The following is a 26473-nucleotide window of genomic DNA, read 5'->3' as shown; positions in this document are numbered from 1 at the left end:
CAGAAAAAGATAAATACTAGAGGGAAAGTGGAAAAAATAGGACATTAAAGCACTATTAGTGGAGTTGTGAACTAATCCAAAGACTCTGGAGAACAATTTGGAACTATGCCCAAAGGGTTATAAAAACTGTGCATAACCTTTGACACAGAAATACTATTACTAGGTCTGCATCTCAAAGAGTTGAAAGAAAAAAGGAAAATATATAAATAAAAAAATAAAATATGTAAAGGAAATATGTATAAAATTATTTATAGCAGGGTTTTGTAGGGACAAAGTATTGAATAAAGGGATATTCTCAATTGGAAATGAATGAACCAATTATGGTTTATGATTGTGAAAAAATATTATTATAAGAATGGCAGTGTGTGGGGATGGGGCTGGTTTCAGAAAAATCTGGCAAGACCTATGTGAATGATGAAAAGTGAAATGGAAAAAAAGTGGGAGATACTGTTGGCATTAATAACGCTATTTTCACAATGATCACATGAAAGACCCAGCTACTTTGTTCAAGACAATGAAACAAGAAAAGAAATCTAAAGGACCCATGATGAAAAATGCTATCTACTCCAGAGAGAACTGATAAATTGAGTGCAGATTGAAATTCTCATGGGGGGGGGGGGGGGTTGCAACATGGATAATACGGAAATATGTTTTATATGACTTTACATGCATATGAAATTGCCAATGTTCTTCAGGGGTGGGGGTTGGGATGGAAGGGAGGTAATGTCAAAATTGTTTTTACCTATAAGTAGGAAATATTTAACAAAATAAAGAACCTAATGTAAAGAGAATTACACTGATGAGAAACAACTCTCCAACTCTTCCCTATGCCCAATTTGTAGTTTTATTCATTAATGAACCTTCAGTTTTGGTGCTATTTTGCAAATGGCTATTACTAATGTAAAAGGGAAATTAAAAAGAATCTAAGTAAAACTTTACATTATCTAGTTATGACTTCCGTGAACCAAGTCTTCCTAATTTGTGACAAATGAACTTCTAGATTCTTGGTTATTTTACTGATCATCCTGAACATTTTATTTGTTCAATCTATGACTCTTGCTCTTCAACTTAATTAGTAGATTATATAACTCATGGGACAGCAATAAATCAAAAAAGAGTACAGAGGCAGTCAGAACCAAAGAAGCAGCAAGCCAGGTTTAATAGTAACAATCAATAGTCACATATCAATTAAAGGTTTTACAAAGCTCCTTACATTTACTAATCTCAATTGATATTCAAATAACCATACTGGTAAAGTACTACAGATACTTATGCCCATTTTACAGATAAGGAAACTGAGACTCACAGTGTTAAAGTAAGGTTAACAGATTTTATTGCAATATTCTTTCTTTTTCTTTTTTTCTTTTTTTTAGTTTTTTTGCAAGGCAATGGGGTTAAGTGGCTTGCCCAAGGCCACACAACTAGGTAATTATTAAGTGTCTGAGACTGGATTTGAACCCAGGCACTTCTGACTCCAGGGCCGGTGCTCTATCCACTGTGCCACCTAGCTGCCCCTGCAATATTCTTTAAAAGTATGCTTATGAAAAAATAAAAGGATGGTTCCAGAAAAAGTGGAATGATGTTATTCCAGCCTGTCTCTCTTCCAGAACTGCTTATATCTGAATTAAGCTTTTTATTTTATTGAATCTCAGTGCACCTGAAACAGCTTTTAGGTTAGTTCATTCCACTAAAGAAAATGACAATAGAACCTATTATATAATTTACTTAAATATGTACTTTGTTCTATGTAAAGGAATTGCTCTGAAAAAAAAATAGTATTTAAATTAAATTTTTATAAAGTATTTTAAGCAATGATTATCTAGAGTCAATTCAGGAGTTAATACCTAGTAGGACAATTCAAAATGTGGTATATTCTCAAATATTAAAGGGTAGCTTCAAGCTAAGAAATAAGTAAATTAAGAGTTCGATTGGAGGTGGGCAGGGGTTTGTCCTACTATTGCTCTTGCCTCATAACTCAGGCAACAACTCCTTACTCTCGATACTGTGTTCCCTTCCTGCTAATCCCCCAATTACAGATTAAGGAACTGGGTTTAAGGAAGGATCCTTCAAAGAATATAAAAATTGCTAAAAATGATTCTGCAATTTTTAAAAACAACAAATTTACAAACTCAAGGGAATGAAGACCATTTCCCCATACCCCAACAACCAAACAACCTCTTCCCTAGTCCAAGCCTACTAGAGTGGGAGTGAATAAATGAACTCATTATGTGCTCATTATAAAATCTTATTGGCAAACTCATGAGCTTTGTTATATCAGGATTCTAATTTATATAATAAAATTTAACTTGATATCATTTAAGCATATTACTTTACTCACTGTCTTAATAGCTGTCTGCCTTGTTTCCAGGTCAGCTGACTGTTCTGAGGTACTGTGGGAACCTCTGTGTCTTTGGTTTCTTCTGAAAAGGAAAAATTTATTACTAATAGCTGTCACCCAAACTACTAAAAATGTATGGCAATTTGCCATTTGCAGTGCATAAGCAAAACCTTGGGGGGGGGGAAGGTAAAATTAAAATATTTAGGAAAAAACCAACAGAAATCTACAAAAATATTAGAAATCTAGTTCTAAAAATCCAATATCTAATTTCCTTTGAATCCAAGTAATATTTACTGAAGCTTAACTACTTTGATGGATCCCTGATATCATTAGAAAGAGGTTCCCTCTAACTGAGTAGCTCACAAATCCCATACAACTCTGGCTCACATCCTTCATGAAATCTCTACTGGGGAGAGGGGGAGAAGGTCCCTTGACACTGCATAAAATCCAGCAGAACACAGACTATACAATAGTTAGTCCTTGCTTTTAAGGTGACTGGGTCATCTCCAATTCTAGTCATATGTTTGATATTATCATTTGTCATTTCTCCTTCATAATTTTATTTATAATACACTGCAACCAACCTACTCAGGCCAATTGTCTCTCCATTTTCCTTTGATTGACCTACAATTGTAATTTTTCAGAGATTAGGTATCTAATTATTCTCAGACATGCAGCATCACTAATAGATTACTGATACTAAAAATAAAGGGTTTTTGTTTGTTTTTAATGAAGATGTTTAGGGGTCATACTAAAAGTATTGCACTATCCCAAAGACAATCCAGTCTACTTTGTTACTCCTATTCAATTCTGGTCCCAGTGTTCATTATTAACATGTGATACATAGTAGGTGACAAATAAATACTTGGTGATTGGCTGAGCTACAATTTTTTTTCTCTGAGGTCTATGAAACAATGAACAAAGTCAATAGATCACCCAACCAATTATTAAATATTATAATATGAACAAAAGGCATTCTTTATCCTATTGATTTTCTCTACATAGAGAATTAAACCAAACCTAACTCAAGAGATCTCATTTTAAATGCTTTGCAATGTTCTAGGGCTTGGTGCATTCGACACATCATCAATCACAAACCAGAGCATCTGGAGAACTTCAGGGAATCCTTTTGGTATTTGTATATCTCCATGAATACTAGCAAATAACTTTAGAGAACATATATTTGTTTAATGCATTGATCTAAGTTTTATAATACAGGATTAACAAACTTATTTCTGTTGCATTCTTTTCAAGAAGTCTCATGATTTAAACACAAATATTCATGGGTAAATTCCTTGTTGATAGATTTTAAAGCCATTTTGCTCTATGGAATCACTCTTTAATAGTCAATAATAAGCACAATGGAGTTTTTTATTCTTTTACACCTATTAACTATGTTCTGTAAAGATGCGGCTTGCAGATGCAAATAGTTTACTGAAACTAATGATATAAGACAATTTTCAGAACTTTTGGAAACCAAGAGGAAATGCCCACAAAAAAACTTCTATAAACACTGAAAAAATATGGTTTCTACTTTCTTCTATAATATACAACTAGTAGGTTACCTCATTATTTCCAAGTCTGAAAATTTCACGTGTTTTTTTGTGTTTCAACTGAAACTTTTCACGTGATAAAAATAGTTTTAGTTCTTAGGTAGCAAAAATAAAAATATCAACATTCACTACAGATACTGAATCAAATTTTCTTCGGATTCTATAGATAACTGATATTCAATTTTGGGCCTAAATACACAAATCCTACCACAAAAAGGGGGGGGGGATCACGAACTTTAGCTAATAAAACACATTCAAAATGACCTATATTAAAAAAACAGGAGATGGATTGCCAAGAAAAGAAAACTAAGATTAAGATGTGGAAGGCCAATGGTCTTGAAATTAGAAGAAGAGTTCTAGTTATACAATGTAAAATATGCCCTCTTTTCTGGATCTCAGTTTCCTCTTCCATAAAACTAAGATGTTGCAATAGATGATTTTTATATTTAACTATCAAAATGTCTAAGAGATATAAATACTCAAAGACATCTTAGTATTTAAAATGTTCATACAGAATTATATAGTGTCTATCCTGTGGAATAATAAACATTTGCTTTGCAACATTTTTTCCTGACTCCAGAAATCTCCCTTTCATTATCAACTATAAAGAAATAGAAGTAAGAACTTCTTTTCATATTATTTCAATTTTCTCTGTTTCTAGAAATCACATTTAAAAGTTTAGGTTCTAGTCCTAACTGCTTTTTTAAACATATTCTCATGAAACTGAACTTTAACTTCACATCTTTACCAGTAGGTGGGGCTAGACACTAGTTAATATTTTAATTACCTCCTGTTTTGGACTTCAAGCTATCCACCAACATATACAGAAATAAAAGGAAAATCAAACAAAGGAAGAGAGATACCAAGATGAATAGAACCATAGCTAATATATATAATAGGAGAAAAGCAGGGCATTATAGTATAAAAAGCAATATTTTTGAAACCACTGTTTTCTGTTTCCTTATCTGTAAAATAAGGGTATTTTCTTTCTCTTTTGGTTTAATGAGGTTAAAATGACAATGTATGTAACATGCTCTGTTCTTTAGTACTGCATAAGTATTATGCTATAGAATATTTATTACTCTATTAATAAACTATTAATGTTATAGAAATTTAAAAATTTTAAACTTCAAGGGATTATAAAGATATTCAATTCAGTCCAACTTCCTCATTTTACAGATGAGAAAAAAAAAATCTCCAAGATCCTGACTCAAAGTTATCAAATATAGAATTTTGATCATGTTAGAAAACCAATCCAAAAATTAAAATAAAATACAGGAACTGAATATAAGGCATAAATATTGTAATATAATAATTTGACCCATGAGATGATGAGATCTTTCAAAGGAAAAATGGGGGGGGGGGGGGGATTTCAAGTTAACTGAGTGTTTAAGAGGTTAAGTGATATATACAAAACTAGTAAGATAAGAACAGGTGACAACTTGAATCTAGTGACTTCATGTCTGCTGCTAGCTATGCTTAACACCTTGCTTCTCTTCTATGATATAAAGATGTGTCTATTTATCTTGGTATCTCTCTTGCCATATCAGAAATATGGTGCCAAAATTAAACCATTTCCTTCTAGGCTGAACTGCTGAGTCAGAAAATGGGCTAAAAAGAAAAATTTGGCCCCAAGGGATATGAGCTTAACAGTCCTTTCAGGCTTACTAAAGTACCAGAACCAGACTATTCCCAACTTCCCAGAGTTAATTTAGTTCACCATAAACTTTCCAGATGTTGAATATTCTAAAAGCAAACTTGTAAATATGTGTGGGGAAGGACAAAATTACTGGTGGTAAAATATGGTTAGAAAGAAGGAAAGAAGAAAGACTCAATCATTACAGAAAGAGTCAATCATTACATTTAACCAAACTAGAGAAGCAAAAATTCACTTTTCTAAATCATAAAAGGCATGGGCTGGGGGGGGGGGGGGGAACAAGGTGGATGATTTTTTTTAAATTTATGTTTGTATGCATATACATAAACATATATGTACATATGCAAAAGTGCATGTAATGATATTTACCTGATTCAAAAGTTGGCATTTTCAATTCACCTTGATTCAATTCTGTGCCATATTTTAATTTATGGTACTTTGCCCTGAAAAATAAGAATAAAGTGGTAAAAAAAAATTCACCCAAACATTTTATATCCTCAAAAGAAATACTGTTTAATTAACAATTATTTACAACTATGGCGTCCCTTAAGATTTAAAATGCATTGACTTCAAGAAAAAGTATTATAATTTAGTTTAATGATTATAATTCACATTTTACAGATGGGAAAATGAGTTTTTTTTCCATCAAGGTCAAACAGATAACTGAGATTTGACTAAGGACTTTTGACTCCAAGTCTAGTATTCTTTCTACTATGCTGACTTAGCTGCCCTTCCAAGTTCACTGTGCTAGGTTTTAGCCTGTAATCTTGTTAGGACTGATCTCTTAAAGCCTAGTAAGCCTGAGTTTCTAATTTGTCTAATTCCAATACAAAAATCCTTTTTTGTTGACAAAACCCTAAATTATAAACCCTCACCTTCTTATGATAGTTTTCATCTTTTTATCTCAACTCCATCCTCTGCAGCACGAGCAGTACATAGTGCACTGGGCCTTGAACCAGAAGGTGTGAACTCAAATCCCATCTCAGACACAGATCACTTGTGTGCTAAGTCACATAATCACTATCTGCCTCCCTTTCCTTAACTATAAGGTGGAGATAGTAAATTCTCACCTATCCATAGCCCCACCTGGGAAAGAGATATTGAGAGGCTTCAAGTGAGATGCTATTTATAAAATGCTGAGCAAAGGGTCTGGCAGAGAATTAACTGCTGATTTCCTTCCTCTTCCCTTTACAACTTCTAAGGGGCAGAAATACACAACTGCTATCATGCACTGTCCGCTAACTATCTTGCAGAAAGGAGAGTTAAAGTTCTTATTTTTGGCTGTATTTCCAGACAAGTATATCTTTGGCCCAGAATGCACAAAAGAAAACAGGGAATTGAGAAAATTGTATGTGTGTGGGTTTTTTATATTGAATTATTTATTTTTCCAGTTCTATGCAAAGATAATTTTCAACATCCATTTTCTTCTTTTAATTTTTATTAAAGATATTATTTGAGTTTTACAATTTCCCCCCATCTTGCTCCCCCCCCCCCACAGAAAGCACTATGTCAGTCTTTACTTTGTTTCCATGTTGTACCTTGATCCAAATTGGGTGTGATGAGAGAGAAATCAAATCCTTAAAGAGAAGTCTAAGAGATGACAAGATCAGAGACAATAACATATCATTTTTTCTAACTTAAAGGGAATAGTCCTTGAACTTTGTTCAAACTCCACAGCTCCTTATCTGGATACAGATGGCACTCTCCTTTGAAGACAGCCCAAAATTGTTCCTGACTGTTGCACTGATAGAATGAGCGACTCCTTCAAGGTTGAACATCACTCCCATAATGCTAATAGGGTGTACAGTGTTTTTCTGGTTCTGCTCATCTCACTCAGCATCAGTTCATGCAAATCCCTCCAGGCTTCCCTGAATTCCCATCCCTCCTGGTTTCTAATAGAACAATACTGTTCCATGACATACATATACCACAGTTTGCTAAGCCATTCCCTAATTGAAGGACATTTACTTGATTTCCAATTCTTTGCCACCACAAACAGGGCTGCTATAAATACTTTTGTACAAGTAATGTTTTTACCCTTCTTCATCATCTCTTCAGGGCACAGAACCAATAGTGGTACTGCTGGGTCAAAGGATATGCACATTTTTGTTGCCCTTTGGGCATAGTTCCAAATAGCTCTCCAGAAGGGTTGGATGAGTTCACAGCTCCGCCAACAGTGTAATAGTGTCCCAGATTTTCCACATCCCTTCCAACACTGATCATTATCCTTCCTGGTCATATTGGCCAGTCTGAGAGGTGTGAGGTGGTACCTCAGAGAAGTTTTAATTTGCATTTCTCTAATAATTAATGATTTAGAGCATTTTTTCATATGGCTATGGATTGCTTTGATCTCATCTGTAAATTGCCTTTCCATATCCTTTGACCATTTGTCAATTGGGGAATGGCTTTTTGTTTTAAAAATATGACTCAGTTCTCTGTATATTTTAGAAATGAGTCCTTTGTCAGAATCATGAGTTGTAAAGATTGTTTCCCAATTTACTACATTTCTCTTGATCTTGGTTACATTGGTTTTACCTGTGCAAAAGCTTTTTAATTTAATGTAATCGAAATCATCTAATTGGTTTTTGGTGATGTTCTCCAACTCTTCCTTAGTCATAAACTGCTCCCCTTTCCATAGATCTGACAGCTAAACTGATCCTTGATCTAATTCGCTTACAGTAGTTTTTTATGTCTAAGTCCTGTAGCCATTTGGATCTTATCTTGGTAAAGGGTGTGAGGTGTCGGTCTAATCTAAGTTTCTTCCATACTAACTTCCAATTATCCCAGCAGTTTTTATCAAAGAGGGAGTATTTATCCCAATGGCTGGACTCACTGGGTTTATCAAACACCAGATTACCGTAATCATCTCCTGCTTTTACACCTAGTCTATTCCACTGGTCCACCTCTCTATTTCTTAGCCAATTCCAAACAGTTTTGATGACTGATGCTTTATAACATAATTTTAGATCAGGTAGGGGTAAACCAACTTCTTTTGCACTTTTTTTCATTAAGCTCCTGGCAATTCTTGACTTTTTATTTCTCCATATGAATTTACTTACGATTTTTTCTAACTCATTAAAGTAATTTTTTGGAATTTTGATTGGTAGGGCACTAAACAGATAGTTTAGTTTTGGTAGAATTGTCATTTTTATTAGATTTACCAATCCATGAGCAGTTGATATCTGCCCAGTTACTTAAATCTGATTTAATTTGTGTGAGAAGCGTTTTATAAGTGTTTTCAAAAAGATTCTGAGTCTGTCGTGGCAAATAGACGCCCAAGTATTTTATATTGTCTGAGGTTACTTTGAATGGGATTTCCTCTTTCTAGCTCTTCCTGCTGTATCTTCCTAGACATATATAGAAAAGTTGAGGATTTAGGAGGGTTTATTTCATAACCTGCAACTTTGCTAAAATTGCTAACTGTTTTTGGTAGTTTGTTTGGATGATTTCTTGGGATTCTCTAGGTAGATCATCATGTCATCTGCAAAGAGTGAGAGTTTTGTCTCTTCCTTCCCAATTCTAATTCCTTCAATTTCTTTTTCTTCTCTAATTGCTGATGCTAACATTTCTAATACAATATTGAATAGTAGTGGTGATAATAGGCACCCTTGTTTCACCCCTGATCTTATTGGGAATGCCTCTAGTCTCTCCCCATTGAATATAATGCTTGTTGATGGTTTCAGACAGATACTGCTAATTATTTTAAGGAACAGTCCACTTATTCCTACACTCTCTAGTGTTTTTAATAGGAATGGATGCTGTATTTTGTCAAAAGCTTTTTCAGCATCTATTGATATGATCATGATTTCTGATGGGTTTGTTGTTGATATAATTGAGTATACTAACAGTTTTCCTAATATTGAACCAACCCTGCATTCCTGGAATAAATCTTACTTAATCATAATGTATCATCCTAGTGATGACTTGTTGTAATCATTTTGCTAAGATTTTATTTAGGATTTTTGCATCTATATTCATCAGGGAGATAGGTCTATAATTTTCTTTCTCTGTTTTAACTCTTCCTGGTTTAAGTAACAGCACCATATTGGTTTCATAGAAAGAGTTAGGCAGAGTTCCATCTTTCCTTATTTTTCCAAAGAGTTTATGCAGAATTGGAACCAATTGTTCCTTAAAATGTTTGGTAGAATTCACTTTTGAATCCATCTGGCCCTGGAGATTTTTTTCTTAGGGAATTCAATAATGGCTTGCTGAATTTCTTTTTCTGAGATAGGGTTGCTTATTTAATCTCTTCTTCATTTAACCTGGGCAACTTATATTTTTGTAAATATTCATCCATTTCACTTAGATTATCAAATTTATTGGCATAAGAGTTGGGCAAAATAATTTTGAATTATTACTTTAATTTCCTCCTCATTGGTGGTGAATTCACCTTTTTCATTTATGATACTAGCAATTTGGTTTTCTTCTTTCTTTTTTTTTAATCATATTGACCAGAGGTTTATCAATTTTATTGGTGTTTTCATAATACCAACTTTTGGTTTTATTTATTAATAGCTTTTTTTGCTTTCGATTTTATTAATTTCACCTTTAGTTTTTAGAATTTCTAATTTAGTATTTAATTGGGGATTTTTGATTTGTTCTTTCTCTAATTTTTTTAGTTGCATGTTTAGTTCACTGATTTCCTTTCTCCAATTTATTCATGTAAGCATTTAGAGATAGAATATATACCCTGAGAGTCGCTTTGAATGAATCCCATAGGTTTTGGTATGTTGTTTCATTATTATCATTATCTAGGATAAAATGGTTAATTCTTTCTATAATTTGTTTTTTGGTCCACTCATTTTTTAAAATGAGGTTATTCGGTTTCCACTTTGTTCTGGGTCTATATCTCCTTGGCCCAGTATTGCATATGACTTTTATTGCACTGTGATCTGAGAAAGATGTATTCAGTATTTCTGCCTTTCCGCAGTTGATCATTAGGTTTTTATGTCCTAGTACATGGTCAATTTTTGTATAAGTTTCATGTACTGCAGAGAAAAGGGTATATTCCTTTCTATCCCCATTCAGTTTCCTCCATAAGTCTACCATATCTAACTTTTCTAACAATCTATTTACCTCCTTAACTTCTTTCTTGTTTATTTTATGATTCGATTTTATCTAGATCTGATAGTGGGAGGTTGAGGTCTCCCACTAGTAGAGTTTTGCTGTCTATGTCTTTCTGTAGTTCTTTCAGCTTCTCCTCTAAGAATTTGGGTGCTGTCCCACTGGGTGCATATATATTCAATATTGAAATGACTTTATTGTCTATGGTACCTTTTATGAGGATAAAGTTTCCTTCCTATCTCTTTTATCTATTTTTGCTGCTGCTTTGTCTGAGATAAGGATTGCTACCCCTGCTTTTTTTACTTCAGCTGAAGCAAAATATATATTGTTCCAACCTTTTACCTTTACTCTATATGTATCTCTCTGCTTCAAATGAGTTTCTTGTAAGCAGCATATTGTAGGATTCTGGTTTTTAATCCACTCTGCTATTTGCTTATGGTTTAAGGGAGAGTTCATCCCATTCACATTCAAGGTTATGATTACTAATTCTTTATTGTCCTCAGTGCTATCTTCCCTCTGTTTGTATTTTTCCCCCTTTCTCCCCCCTTTATCCATATTCTCCAGTATTTTGTTTCTGAATACCACCCCCTTCAGTGTATTTGCCCTCCTATATCACACTCTACCCTTTCTTTCCCCTTTCCCCTTCCCTTCCTTTTGTTATTTCCCCTTTTCCCCCACTCCCCTTCCCTTTCTCTGTTCCCTCCCTCCCCTTTCCCCCTTTTAATACTTGAAAGGTTAGATGTTTTATAAGTTAACTGAGTATGTGTAGGTTGACTTTAAGCCAAGTCCGATGAGAAGAACATTCAGGTGTTTCTGCTCTGCTCCCTTCTTCCCCTCTATTACCATAGGTTTTTTTTGTACCTCTTAGTGTGATGAGATTTACCCCCATTCAATCCCCTCCCTCCTCCAATCTCTTTCCTGTCCCCCTTTTTAAGGAGGTAGTGTTTTTTAGATCATTCTATCTAAGTCATAAAAAATTCTGAGTGTCTGTCCCTTCTAATTCAGTATATTCTATTGAATAGAGTCAAAATTCCTGAGAGTTATTAGGGTCTTTCTCCCAAGTGGAGTTAAAGTCAGTTACATCTCTTTAGATAGCAGTCTCATGGATAGGTTGTGAATGTCCATCATTTCTGGCTAGGTGTATTCTCTCTGTTAAAGTTACAATTCTCAAGATTTATGAGAATCTTTTTCCCCCCCATGCTGGGATATAGCCAGTTTTAACTTACTGGATAGCATTTTTTTTTTCCTTTTACTGCCACCCCCTTTTTTTTTACCTTTTCATGTGCCTCTTGAACCTCCTGTTTGATGTCCAAATTTTCTGTTTAGCTCTGGTCTTTTCATCAGAAAGTTTTGGAATTCTTCCATTTCGTTAAATGTCCATCTGTTTCCCTGGAAGAGAAGGCTCAGCTTTGCAGGAAAGTATATTCTTGGCTGCATTCCAAGCTCCCTCTGCTCTTCGAAATATCTCATTCCAGGCCCTTCGATCCCTTAATGTCGATGCAGCCAGGTCCTGCATGATCCTTACTGTGGCTCCTTGATATTTAAATTGTTTCTTTCTGGCTGCTTGCAGGATTTTCTCTTTTATCTGATAGTTCTAGAGTTTGGCCACAACATTCCTTGGAGTTTTCATTTTAGGATCTTTTTCTGGTGGGGATCGATGTACTCTTTCAATAACTACTTTGCCCTCCAATTCCATGATATCAGGGCAGTTTTCCATCACTAGATCCTGTAATATTAAGTCCAGGCTTTTTTTCTCTTCACTGTTTTCATGAAGTCCTATAATTTTCAGGTTGCCCCTCCTCAATCTATTCTCAAGGTCAGTGGTTTTGTTGATAAGGTATTTTACATTTGCTTCTATTTTTTCTATTTTTTGCTTTTGTTTAACTGACTCTTGCTGTCTCGTGGAGTCATTAGTTTCTGTAGACTCCATTATTTTTTGGGGGGAGGAGTTTTCTTCATTAACCTTTTGCAACTCCTTTTCCAATTGGTCAATTCTACTTTTGAAAGAGCTTTCCATTTGACCAATTGAGGTTTTGAGAGAATTAATTTCTTTTTGCATTTGCCCATTTGAAGATCTGAGAGATTTATTCTCATTTTTTATTTGTCCAATTGTACTTTCTAAGGTTTTGTTTTCTTGTTGCAAGGTATTGTCTCTCCCAAATTTTTAAGCTCCTTCCTTATTTCTTCAAGGAAGTCTTTCTGTGCTGAAGACCAGATTGTATTCTCCTCAGAGGTTCCAGGTCTCTCTGAGTTAGGGTCTTTCCCTTCCAAGAATTTTCCTATGGATCCACCTTTCCACTGACCCTTTTTCATTTTGCTAAGACCTGAGTTGGGGAGGGGTTGCTTCACAGGTGCTTGGGATCTCTAAAGGCTTTACTGAGTGCAATTTCTCTGGTTGGCCAGTAGGAGGTGCTGGTTGCTTTCTCTGGAGTGTCTGTGACCTTGGTTGAGGCCTTCTCCTTTTCCTTGAAGGGAGGGGTTGGAGCTATTGAATTCTTTTGCCTTCAATCAATGGTGGGCTTTACCCTGGCCTGAGGTCATTCCTCAGCTGGGCTGGCTCTCTGCTCACACACCTGGGCCTGAGGCAGAAGTAGTTTGCATTTGTTTGTTAGGGAAAAAGTCTGAGTTGTAATGGGACAGTGTTCCTCAGACTAGAGGAGCCCAGGGATGGTGTCTGAAGCCTTCCTGCTGCAGAACTCTCCCCACCAGCCCTGTCTGGGATGGGGGGGGGGGGGGGGGGGGGGGGGGGGGGGGAACGGGACACACCAGCTCCAAAACCAGGGCTGACTCAAGCCCTGAGGTCCAGCCCCACCCTGATCCAGCAGGTCTGGCTCTCAGGCCCTCAGGCTCCTGGTTCGAATTCAGCTGTTAATCTGGCTGATCGGGCTGATCTCCCCTCTGAGCCCAGACTCACATGCCCGAATTCAGGCAAAGCTGCTGCCAGACACAAATCCTGAGGTAGATGTCCTTTCTCTTGGCTTTTCTTTCTGGGTTTTGTGGGTCAGATTTCTTTTAAGATGTTGGTTTCATGTGATAGATGGGGAAGAGATCAGGAGACTTTAGAACTGTGCCTGTCTTCTCTCCACCATCTTGGCTGGAAGTCTCAACATCCATTTTCATGAGGTTTTTCCTTTCCCCTCTTCCCTCCCTCCTTAGAATAGCAAGAAATCTTAATGTAAGTTGTACATGTACCATTATGTTATACATATGGGAAATATTTTAAGAAAGATGCCTTTGATATATATTCAAGTCAGGTGGCCTAAAGAACTATACCCTCAGGTGATAATCTGAAAAACTGTGGATAATGACAAAGGTTCCATAGAGCCAATGAATTGAAAATCTATCAATTTTCCCCCTCAACAAATGGAGAGGAATGAAATATGCAAACTATAAATGAATAAGTATGGCTTCATTTCCTGGAAAAATTAAAGAGATGTTAGCTGATTAATAAACATTTATTAAGGAACTAGTATATACTGCAGAAACTTTGATGATGAGTGATTATTTAAAAATTAGGGAAGATCAATTGCATCAAAACTATTAAACCAGGAAAGACTTGTATGAACTGATGCAAAGCAAAGGGAGTAAGAACCAGTAACAGCAATTATACAAAGTACAGCAATATTGTAAAGATAACCAACAGTCAGAGACTTAGCCACTCTTAACAAACATAATGATCTAAGAAAATTCTGAAGGACTCATGAAGATAAATTCTGTCTACATTGGGAAAGCAAACTGATAAAGAGTCTTAGTGTAGATTGAAGCATGCATTTTTTCCTTTTCTTTTTCTTGTTTTATTGGGGGAGGGGGGGTCCTGTCTTCTTTTGCAACCTTGTTAAGTATGAGTGCACTTAAATAACCTGCATAAAACTGCTTACCTTTTCAAGGAAGGTAGAGAGGAGGGGGGAAAGAATTTGCAACTCAAAATTGTTTTAAAAATGTTAAATAGTTTTCACATGTAATTGGGGAGAAAAACATAATTTTTAAAAAAAAATATCAGGCTACAACAGAGATTTAGAATCTAGAGTTCTTGGACAAATTTCAGGGTATTTAAATTTTAATGTGGAAAAATTGCATCTTTGTTTCATTATGTTTCAATGAATTTTCTTTGAGACATTAAGTATTTTATTTTCTACATTTTAAACATTTTTCTGAAAAGGACTTCAGAGTTCCATGACATTAAAAAAAAAAGTTAAGATCTTCTGTGCTAGATAGACTATTTACTTTTCTAGGACAGGATTACTAAATTAGGAACACAAATCATTAGATAGTTACCTAGTTTTCAATCAAGTGTTTGATAAAATAATTTAAACTATTATCATGAAAAAGCTACAAAACATAAAAATGAGAAGGATTCATCAATGGCAAAAAGAATCTTCATCAAATTTGCAGTTGAAAGGGATAGGAGGAATAGATGATAAAAAGATGTCACATTCAGGATTCAAAGATATCTTAATAAGCTACATCACTGGACTGAATCAAAGATTAAATTCAAAACATCACAGGACCATAAATTTAAAGCTGTAAGGAATTTCAGGTAAATGAATACATGGCATGCATTGAGAGAGACTCAAAATCAAATGCCAGTTTGGGAAAGCTAAGAGGAAAAAAAACTGGAAAGTGCCAAAGTTATCAACCAGAATAGAGGAGGATGACACTATTATGAGAAGTGTTTGATTTACAGACATGCTTTAAAAATACTGGGGAAAAAAGGTCATTAAATGGGTATTTTTAAACAAACTACAAAATTTTTATTTTTTTATTTAAACAAACTATAAAAATTTTTAAACAAACTTATAAAACAAAAAAGGGGGCGGCTAGGTGGCGCAGCAGATAGAGCACCGGCCCTGGAATCAGGAATACCTGAGTTCAAATCAGGCCTTAGACACTTAATAATTACCTAGCTGTGGGGCCTTGAGCAAGCCACTTAACCCCATTGCCCTGCAAAAACTAAAAAAAGAGCTATTCAAAAGTAGGAAGATCTGTGTGAGGATGTAGTAAGGTTCCTCTCAAACAAAAGCTGAATCTTTGTATAAGGGCTGGAACAGAAGGCTGCTTAAGTCCCTCTTCTAACTATGGAATTCTGTGATTCAGCAGTGACATTATGTGTGTGTGTGTATCTCCCTGTAACTACCATTCAAGTGACAATGAAAACAAATGTATTGAGAACTATGATAAAATTCCTAATGATGGGGCAGTTAGATGGCACAGTGGATAGAGCACTGGCCCTGAAGTCAGGAGGACCTGAATTCATATCCAGCCTCAGAGAACCAATTCATGATGCTGGGTAGATTATGTTTATATACTTATATGCACAGGTGGGTAGCATTCTTTAATAAAATAAAAAAAAAGATTTTAGATCCCAAATTAATTTCTCTTTAGACATTCTAAATATAATTTCTCCTATTCACCTTTAAGAGAGAATACTCCTTTTATCTTTTATATCTATTGTATTTCATTCTTTTCAAAATGCTTTTATAAATATTGCTTAATGGAGTAAAGAAAAGAAATTCATCAGTTATATGAGAAAATGAAACATACATACCTTTCTTGTTTTAATGCATATTCTAACATTTTTATTCTTCTTACTAAGTCTTTCTTCAAGTTTTCTTGTCCTTTCCTTTCTCCTTGTAAAAATGCTATTCGAGCCTAGAAAAATATAAGTATATTTACTGGGAAGTTTAAAATATTACCTAAATAAAGCATATTGATTTGTTAGCAGTTTTACATAAAATATTTTATATTTATATAAAATATATAAAAATATTTATATTATATAAAATACTTTATATAAAATGATCTCAATACTTGTAATATGTCTAATATTCTTCACTTTAAATATAATAAATTAAAGCAAAGGATTACATAAAATCTTTGAAATTAACTTATTTGAAAGTCTCATTAATATTTACATTCACCATCCTCAGTTTGATAACTTTACAAAGTCACAAATCTCAAAGAGACTTCAGGAAAACATCAGGAAGAAGTCTGTTTCAGTTTTATCTACCTCTGATTGGGAATTTTCCTGGCATGACAATGATGCATACATTTCTCTAATTCCCAAACACTGTTTTTGATTCTAATTGACACCAAAATCATTCTTTCCCATCACCCACCCCTAGAAAAAAGCAGAAAAAGTCACTGGCTTTCCCCCCTTGCTCAATAAGGAGGTACAGTAATTTCACTACCTTATTTTCTGAACATCCCCCAACATTTTCCTTTGATCCCTAATAACTTCAGAGGCTAACAATTTGAAAGGTTCTGTTTTGTCAATTTAATACCTAAGTTGTTTTCTATTCTTTTTGGTTTAGAATTTCGTAGTATAACTGAAAACTACTCCACAGAATGTCAGTTTTCTAAACACTGAGACTTTTGGCCTAGAGTTCTTTCAGTTTCTCACATGAGAGCCACTAAGAATTTTTTACAAATGAATTTTAAAAAGATCACTGGTCTGATTGAAACTGTAAAGAAATGTGATAATCTCTAAATGTTAAAATGTGTTTTAAGACAATAATATAAATCATCCAAGATGCATCAACAGAAAAAAGGATAATGAAGTGCAAAGAGCAATAGACATGGATAAGATTTTGGATTTTTAAGAAAACCTGGGGGACAGCTAGCTGGCATAGTGGATAAAGCACCGGCCCTGGAGTCAGGAGTACCTGAGTTCAAATCTGACTTCAGACACTTATTACCTAGCTGTGTGGCCTTGGGCAAGCCACTTAACCCCGTTTGCCTTGCAAAAACCTAAAAAAAAAAAAAAAAAAAAAGGGAAACCTGGGTTCCAATCCTGCCTCTATATAAAATTAGGGGAAAATCTCTCATTTTTTCCTGGGACTTCAATTTTCTTTAATTTTTCTGCCAAGCAATATTGTAAAGAGAAGAAAATAATCTTAATATTTTGACTTGTTATTTGACAAGGTCATCATATGGAAATAAGGAAGATTTTTTATAAGTATTAAGAAAAGAAAATACTAAAGAATAGCATTACTTTTTTCTAAACCATAGCTATTTCCAGAACTAAGTACCATGTATTTTTCCCATCTCACCAAAACAAGTCCAACTGATCATCTTATATAGTAAGCCAGATCTTCCCAACAAATAAAAACATTAAGTTCTATAAAGAGGGAGTCAGATAGCAATAACCAATAACTAATCATATATTGTTCTGAAATAGTATTCCTAAAAAACATTTACTAATGGTTAATTTAAAACTTTGATTTATCTTCTAAAAAATGTCTTTCCTCCTTTTTTTCAACTTGAGGTCAATAGAAAAGAAAAAAGTGAAAAACTAATCTAAAACTGGGCTAAATTCAATAATCTCATTAAAGATGATATGCAATGTAAATAATAAGGAGGACATCATATATAACATTTCTAAATAAGATTTTTAAAAAATCCAAGGAATTACAACAAATATAAATAGTGGATATTAGAACAATCTTCTAAAATTTTTAAACTCCTTTTACAGAATAAAGTATTGTTATAATATTTTACTCCTCAACAAAAAATGTAGGGGGGACTAAGCCAAGAAGGTAGGAAGAGAAGAGTTTCTCTTAGGTGCTCTATCCAAAATATTTCAAAAAACCTTAAAATTATGACTCTAACTAAATTTTTGAGAGACCGAACCCACAGAAGGAACTAGTGAGGCAATTCTCCAGTTTAAGGTAACCTGGAAAATAGTGGAAAAACTCTGTTCCACAAGGTTGGAAGGGCAACTGCCAGAGTGAAGGAACTTTATGAGGGTGCCTGGGAGAGGCAGCTCCCAGCAGCAGAAGTAGTTTCCTGAGCTGCACCCCAGGGAGCACCAAGCACAACTAGGAAAATCATCAGGGAGACCTCTGCCAGAGCAAGTGCAAAGCCTTAGCGCAATCACAGCACTATACAAAGCACAGGCCCGCTAAGGCCATGGCAGCCCAGATCCAGGAAACAGAAGCAGGCTGGTGGAGTTACCCAGAAGGAGCCTCCAGGCAGCTGGCCCTGGAGTGCTCAGTCCACCGAAGGTAAGGCAGTGGAAGGAGACTGCTGAGGTCTGTCCTCTGTCTTTGAAAAAGGACTCCAGGGCTCTGACCACATTCAGATCCTGGTCACAGTCTAGGACCCCATAGAGCAGGGATTCCTCTACCCCCACACACACAGCCCCATGGCAAAGAGGTGAGATTGTGGTCATTCATAGACCAGGAGAGCAGTCAAAGTCTCACAAACTGAGGTCCTTGTGGGGGTGTCCCAATAATAATCAAAAACTCAGGAAGCACCCCAAACCAGGCACAGGTGGGGAAGTGATTAAATAGGAAAAAAAAAAAAAGGAACCTGACCATAGACAATTACTTTGTTTTCATGGAGGACTAAAATACTCAATCTGAAGATGAGAAAGTCCAAGCTTCTGTCTCTAAAGACTCCAAGAAATATAGAAGTTGGGCTCAGGTTATGACAGAGCTCAAAAAAGATTCTGAAAATCAAGTAAGGGAGATAGAAGAAAAATTGGGGAAAGAAATGAGATGAAGGAATATCATGAAAACAAAGTCAGCACCTTAGTCAAGGAAATACAAAAAAATGCTGAAGAAAATAGCATGTTAAAAACAAGCTTAGGTCAAATGGATAAAACAGTTCAAAAAGTTATTGAAGAGAAGAATGCTTTAAAAAGCAGAATTGGCCAGATGGAAAAGGAGATAAGAAAGCTCTCTGAGGAAAACAAATCCTTCAGATGTAGAATGGAGGCAAAGAAAGCTGATGACTTTGCAAGAAATCAAAACACAATAATTCAACAGCAAAAGAATGAAAAATTAGAAGAAAATGAAAAACATCTCAATAAAAAAAACTGATCTGGGAAACAGATTCAGGAAAGATAATTTAAAAAATTATTGGGATACCTGAAAGTCATGTCTTGACCTCATTTTAAAAAAATTCCTACAGGAAAATTGCCCTGATATCCTAGAAGTAGAGGGTAAAATAGAAATTGAGAGAATGCACTGATCTCCCCCAGAAAGAGATCCAAAAGAAAAAAAAAAAACAATCCCCCACTAACATTATAGCCAAGTTCCAGAATTCCCAAGTCAAAGAGAAAATATTACAAGTAGCCAGAAGGACACAATTCAAATATCGTGGAGCTGCAGTCAGGATCACATAGGACTAAGCAGCAACTACATTAAAGCCTTGTAGGGCTTGGAATATAATATTCCAGAAGGCAAAAGAGCTTGGAATGCAACCAACAATCAACTATCCAGCAAAACTGAACATCCTCTTCCAGGGAAAAAGATGGACTTTCAATGAAACAGGGGAATTTCAAATGTTCCTGTTGAAACAACCAGAGCTGAACAGGATTCAGGTGAAGCATAGAGAGTGGAGGAGAGTAAATTATGAAGGACTTGATGATGAACTGAATGTATTCCTGCACGGAAAGATGATACTGATAATACTTAATATGAACCTTCTCATTTAATAGAGCAGGTAGAAGGAGCTTTTATAAGCACAGGAGAGAGCTGAATTTGAAGATATAATATATTGTAAAAATGGAGTCAATGGGTGAAAGGGAAATGTAATAGGAGTAAGAGAAAGGAGAGGTAGAATAGGTTAAGATATTTCATGTAGCTTTCACAATGGTATGGAAGCAGGAAAGGTGAGGGGGAAGGAGGGACCCTTCATTCTCATCAAAAATGGCTCAGAGGGGGCTGCTAGGTGGCACAGTGGATAGAGCACTGACTCTGGAGTCAGGAGTACTTGCGTTCAAATCCAGCCTCAAACACTTAATAATTACCTAGCTGTGTGGCCTTGGGCAAGCCACTTAACCTCATTGCTTTGACAAAAAAAAAAAAATGGCTCAGAGAGGAAACAGCATATACATTCAATAGGGTATAGACAGCTAGAGGAAAAAGGAGAGGAGGAGGAAAGGGGAAGGGAGGAAATGTAGGTGATAGAGGAGAGGATAGTCAGATATAGTACATTTTCTTTTTTACTTTTTGCAAGGTGCTGGGATTGGGTGGCCTGTCCGGGACCATGGGGCTTGGTGGTTGCTGGATCTCTGGGGTAGCATATAGGCTTGGGGCCTCTTGGGCCCAAGGCCAATGCTCTGTGCTCTGTCCATTGTGTTGCTCAGCTGCCCGACAGCACATTTTTGAAGAGGGACAGTGTGAAAGGAGAGAAAATGTATATTAAATGGTAGTAGGGAGGAATGGCTGGAGGGAATTACAATCAGCAACAGCAACTGTGGAAAAATGTGGAAGTAATTTCTATGATGAAGTTATGATAAAGAATATGACCTGAGACAGAGCTGATGGTATCAGAACACAGACTGAAACACATTTCTTCTCTTTCTTTTACTTAATTTCTCATGGGGTTTTATATTTTTGTGGGGAAGGAGGTATTATGTTACTCAAACAATAATATTTTGGTAATGTGTAAATTAAAAAAAATATTTCTTAAAAAATGTAAAATTCCTAAGGAAAATTGCTGGGATGATGGAATTTTATCTGGAATAATCATAAGAAGTAACTTAATTTGAGGTAAAATTTTCAGACAGCCTTCAACATACTACACATTTTATATGTATGACCACAAAGATATTTACAAGGAAAAAGACTATCAATAAAGGAGTACATATAAAAACTTCAAAAATAGGACAGTTAAAAAAACTAAGAGGGAACAAGCAGGGAATAAAATGAAAATACACAAAATCATAAGCTAATATCCACAGGCTAAGAAAAAACATTAATCCAAATAGTTCTATATAGATAATAAAGAAATATATTAAGTCATATGTAATGCCACAATATAGGTGAAAAGTGTAAATGTTTCCACCTTCATACCAGATCAAGAAAGAATTCAGCAAAGAAAATGTACTCCAACAACTTCCAAGCCTGAAGCTAAATGAATTCCTATTTGAGATCTTCAGTGAAAGGAAGGTTTCCCCATAACTGCCATAAAAAAAAGGTCTAGTTCATCAACTGGGCATTTTCAGGAAGCAAGCACAAGCAAAATTTTAAATGTATAGTTTCCATCCTTCTATTAACATCGCTCTTGTACTAATTAGTAGCAATTAGCAGACCATCACTAACTCCAATAATTCAGAATAATTTCTAACTCTTACTCTGAATCCACACAGAAACAAGGGACTGAGACACTTACTCCAGTCTGAGACACTTACTAGTTGTAGGATCCTGAGCAAATTAACTTAACCCAGTTTGCCTCAGTCCTGTATCTATAAAATGAGCTAAGAAGGAAATGGGCAAACCATTCCAGTATGTTTGCCAAGACTAAATGACTCAACAAACAACAACAACAACAACACATGGGATGAGAAAGACTCCTTGATAGGTTGGCTAATTTTGTTGAACTATTTTTTTTGTTTTTAGTTTTTGTTTTGGGGATGGATTTATAAGTAGGGGGAAATTATAGAAGTAGCATGAAAAAAGAAAATTGTAAAAAATTTAAGGAAAAGAATCTAAAACTAAATAATTTTCCAGATAAGTTTGCCCTTGAAGACTATAAGGGAGAGCAATACTCAAATACTTTTGATTGATTTGAGGCAATTTCTTAACAAATTAGCCAATTTTTTGGCCACTAGAAGTCATAATTCCTATGACACAAACCTTAAGTTTCTTTTTATATTTCCTTATTAGTATTAGTTTAATTCATAATAAATAAATGTCTTACATGAAATCATATAGGAAGATGAATAAATTCCATATGATCATTTGACAAGAAATATTAAGTCTTTCATCAATTTAACTTTTTAAATATTGTAACCTTACATTGGAAGCTTTTAAAACTTATATACAAAATAAATAAAATTTTAAAAATATTTTAAAAGGGGCAGCTAAATGATCAGTGGATAGAGCACTGGCCCTGGAGTCAGGAGTACCTGAGTTCAAAACTGGCCTCAGACACTTAATAATTACTTAGCTGTGTGGCCTTGGGCAGACCACTTAACCCCATTGCTTTGCCAAAAAAAAAAAGTTTAAGCAGCAAAAGCAATAGAAATACTGAATCTTTAACTGCAAACATTCTGAAACCCTTATGCCCCCCCCCCTTTCTAGCCAACATTTCCACTGAAAGGAGGGAGATTTCTTTCTTCATCTCTTCTATGGGGTCAAGTTCAGTCATTACAATTATAATTTACAATTACAGCTTTTGGCTTCTCAATAAAGATCTAAATGCATGTGTCTGGGTCATTATTAGTCATGACTTCTGTCTTACTGCAGGACCTGAATTAACTACAGAACAGTGATGGCTCAGGCCCATCTCATTTAAATCCAATTCACTTGAGAGTCAAGATATTACCTTCATGGTTAATATGCTGTCTTACTAAGTTGAGAAAAATTAACCAAGAACATCTGTAAGCTGTTCAGTCATTTTAGTGGTATCTGACTCTTCTTTGTGGCAGAGATACTGAAAGGTTTGCCATTTCCTTCTCTAGCTCACTTTACAGATGGGGAAACTGAGGCAAACAGAATGACTCCAAAGTTGTGTGCTTTCCTCTCTACACTTTCATTTGCTGAAATTCATTTGTTCCCATGAATTCTCTTATCTGTGTAGATGATCCCCAAATTTAACCCCAGATTCTCCTGAACAAGTTTTATATCATTTGCATATTGGACATTTCAAAGAGGATGTTCTGTAGACATCTCAAATTCAACTGCTTAAAATCAAACATCCTACTTTTCCAACTCTACAACCTTCCACATTTCTGTTTCTATTGAGGACACCAACCTTCACATTATAAATAAATTTCAAATTTATTCACTCCACATATTACATCACTTGCAAAATCTTGTTTTTAACTCAACTACAATTCTACACCCATTCCCCTTCTCTCTGCTTACACAGCTATCACTCTACTTCAGGTCCTCTTAATCTCTCACTTGGTTTCTAGTATATGTAATTACCTACTTTGATCCCCTGGCCTCCCCTGTTTTCTCTCTTTTTCAATCCATCCTCCACATTGAGTCCAATGTAGTCTTTACTGAAGTAGTAAGAAAAATTTGACTTTTCTTAAGTAATGCATCTCTCCAATTCTAATGGTTCTCCTTACTGTTTCTGGGATAAAATAGAAGCTAAATGTAACTTTTGAAGTCATTCACAACCTGTTCCACCCAAGCTATTTTTTCAGTCTTATTTATAAATTATCTTATTACTACTCTTATGAGTCAGTAAAACTGACCTGCTGTTTTTTTGCATACAACACTTAAGTCTATCTGCAGTCATCTATATATTTGCAATGACTATCTCAAATGCACCTTACTTCCACCTCAATTATTTAGGTGAGTTACAGAGGTTTCCTTCAAAACTGTGCTGAAGTCCAACCTTTTGCATAAAATCTTTCTTGATTTCCCACAGCAACTAGTGCCTTCCCTCTAAAACTTTTATCTTTGATATACTTTAAAATCTATGAGTACTTGAGTACACTTTGTATGTCTTATGGACAAGTGTCTCTCCAAAAAAAAAAATCTTAAATGTTTGGTTTCTTTTCTTTCATCTTTGATTGACTAAAGGCATTTAATATCTGCAAAACCCTTCACACAACCTCATTTGGTCCTCAAAAAACTGAGTTCTAAATCCATGATCTAATTAACAATAAACACCCAGTGGGATAGGTTATTCAAGGATTATACTCATTTTACAAATGAGAAGGCTTGATACTCTTAAGAATCTCTGAGAAGAGATTCACTTAGGGTCACAAACCTAATAAAGTGTCAAGTTTGGAAGTTAGTAAAGACTCTTTGGCTTATTTTCATCAGTTTATATATACCTGTACTAAGTGCCTAAATTATATGCTCATTTGTTTGGAAAAACAAATTTCCCCAGCACAGTGGCTGCTACATATAAATGACATTTTGATTCCAAGTCAAGTAGGCTTTCAGGGACTACACTTTAAATGAGCTAAACTATGTAAGTAGATGACTCCCGAATCTACACATCTATCTAGATCTTTCTCCTGAGCTCCAGTCCTGTAACAATGTTCACCATTTCAAACTCAACCTGTCCAAAAACAGAATTCATTATCTCCACTACCACCCTATCTCAATAGAACTTCCCCATTTCTAGAGAGGGTATCATCCCAACCTTTGTAGTTATCCAAGTTCTTGATCTTAGAGTCAGCCTGGAGTCCTCACATTCTCCCCTATGCACCCACATTCAATCAGTTGCTAAACTGTGTCAATTTTGACAATGTTCTCCAGTTACTCTTAAATCTTCTCTCTACTCACACTAACACACTAGTTTAGGACTTCATCACTTCTCACTGGACTTGGAGCAAAAACCTAACTCATTTTCTTCTAAGTCTCCATCTTTAATCCATTCTCCACAAAGCTACCAAAGTGATTTAATGTCAATGTATCTGATCAGAGTCTAGTGAATGGTGACAGCCTCTTGGATCTGCAGTCCAGTCAAATGGCCCTTCATGTGGTTCTTCACAAGACATTTTATTTCTGTACTTTGGCATCTGAATCCCCATCTTGCTCTCCTCTCCTTACCTACAGTTCTTGGAATTCAAGCTCAGATATAGCAATACTTCCTATATGCAGCTTTTCTGATTGACTCAGATGCCAGTCCCATTCTAAATAACGTGTGTATACACATAAGTGTTTCCCTAAATGTATAAAATGATCCTTGAGAACCAGGGCAGTTTTCATTTTGTCTTTGTAACCCTATCACAATGCAGCCACCATAAACAAATGCAGTGATGGCTGCAGTGTCATAGAGTTACAAAGACAAAATGTCATTCACAGTATTCTACTATTATTACTAACTCCAAAGACACTGACTCTACAAGAAAGCACTGGTCATCTTAGGGTTATATCCATCCACAGTAAGTGATTTCACCTTGTTTCTGTCTTGATTACCAAAGATCTGACTCAGTGTAATCATATGCAAACCAGAGGTTAGCTACTGCAAGTGGATTCTGCTTTGCAAAGCAAGGCTATATAAATGGAAGTTAAGGAGGCACTAGGCTGTTCACACATCAATATGAACTGTTTTTTTTTTTAATTAGATTCCTTATCTCCAGATTCTTAGTTAAGAGCTTTGTTTAAGGGACAATTTAGGAAGAATTATGAAGCTCATGGTAATAGAGGCAAAAGGAATCTGAGCGGTCAATCAGTCCAACCTCCTCCTTTTACAGATAGTGTAAGGAGAGGTCCAAAGTTAAATGATTTGCCCAGAGTCCTACAGGTAACTGGGACAGGATTTGAACAAAGGCCTTCAGATTCCAAATTTATGTTTGTCATTAATCTAAACAACAAATACGTCACACTGCCTAGACTTAAGGGGCCTAAATTAGATTAAAATGTAACTCGGAGATGTTTAACAAAACAAATACAAGATAATATAATGTTCATTTGTGGTTTTCTAGGTAAATGTGCAGCCTATAGGGATCTATCACGATTTGAGTTTGGCACCACTGCTCACCACTGCCTCTCCCCCCTTCTCCCTCCAGGTGCTTTCCAGTTCCCCTTTAACAGATAAAATGAATTTTGTTGACTGATGATTGATAATATAATTTCAGATCTAATACAGCTAAACCACCTTCCTTTGCATTTTTTCCATTAATTCCCTTGATATTCTTGACCTTTTGTTCCTCCATATGAGCTATCACCATTTTTTACAAAAGTTTAAAGGAGTAACTTGTCACCTGAGGACCATCAAAAGATGCTAGAAACTGCCTCAGTCAGCTACTTGATCACTCTGCCAAGTCAAGAGCTATAGCCTTTAAGAGCTAGTGTGATTTAGCATATAGATTCATTTGTAAAATCCTTAGAGGGATGAGGAAGATTTTGAGAGTCTAGACCTGCCATTTCATTTATAGGGAATTTTCCTCATGTAGGAATTTTCAGAAAGTTTGATGTGAAATCAATAAATTAAGCCAGA

The 26473-nt window shown here is 35.4% G+C and overlaps 1 protein-coding gene across 6 annotated transcripts in view; it reads right to left on the bottom strand.

The window, feature by feature from the left end:
- The window catches only part of STRN3 (striatin 3), a 99939-nt gene that overhangs the window by 39597 nt on the left and 33869 nt on the right, over positions 1-26473 (bottom strand). For 5 of the 6 annotated variants that reach the window (XM_074235375.1, XM_074235376.1, XM_074235377.1 and 2 more), the window contains exons 2-4: positions 16158-16261; positions 5918-5991; positions 2339-2420 (exon numbers count right to left, since the gene is read on the bottom strand). In XM_074235375.1, coding sequence (XP_074091476.1) covers positions 2339-2420; positions 5918-5991; positions 16158-16261 — 260 coding nt within the window. Of the gene's footprint in view, positions 1-2338; positions 2421-5917; positions 5992-11886; positions 12002-16157; positions 16262-26473 lie in introns of those variants that run through there. The other variant, XM_074235380.1, reaches the window with a different exon arrangement.

Source organism: Macrotis lagotis, chromosome 4, assembly GCF_037893015.1.
Source record: "Macrotis lagotis isolate mMagLag1 chromosome 4, bilby.v1.9.chrom.fasta, whole genome shotgun sequence".
In the NCBI taxonomy this organism is placed as follows: domain Eukaryota; kingdom Metazoa; phylum Chordata; class Mammalia; order Peramelemorphia; family Peramelidae; genus Macrotis; species Macrotis lagotis.
The sequence above is the reverse complement of the archived record's forward strand: the minus strand, read 5'-3'. Positions and strand labels throughout refer to the sequence as shown.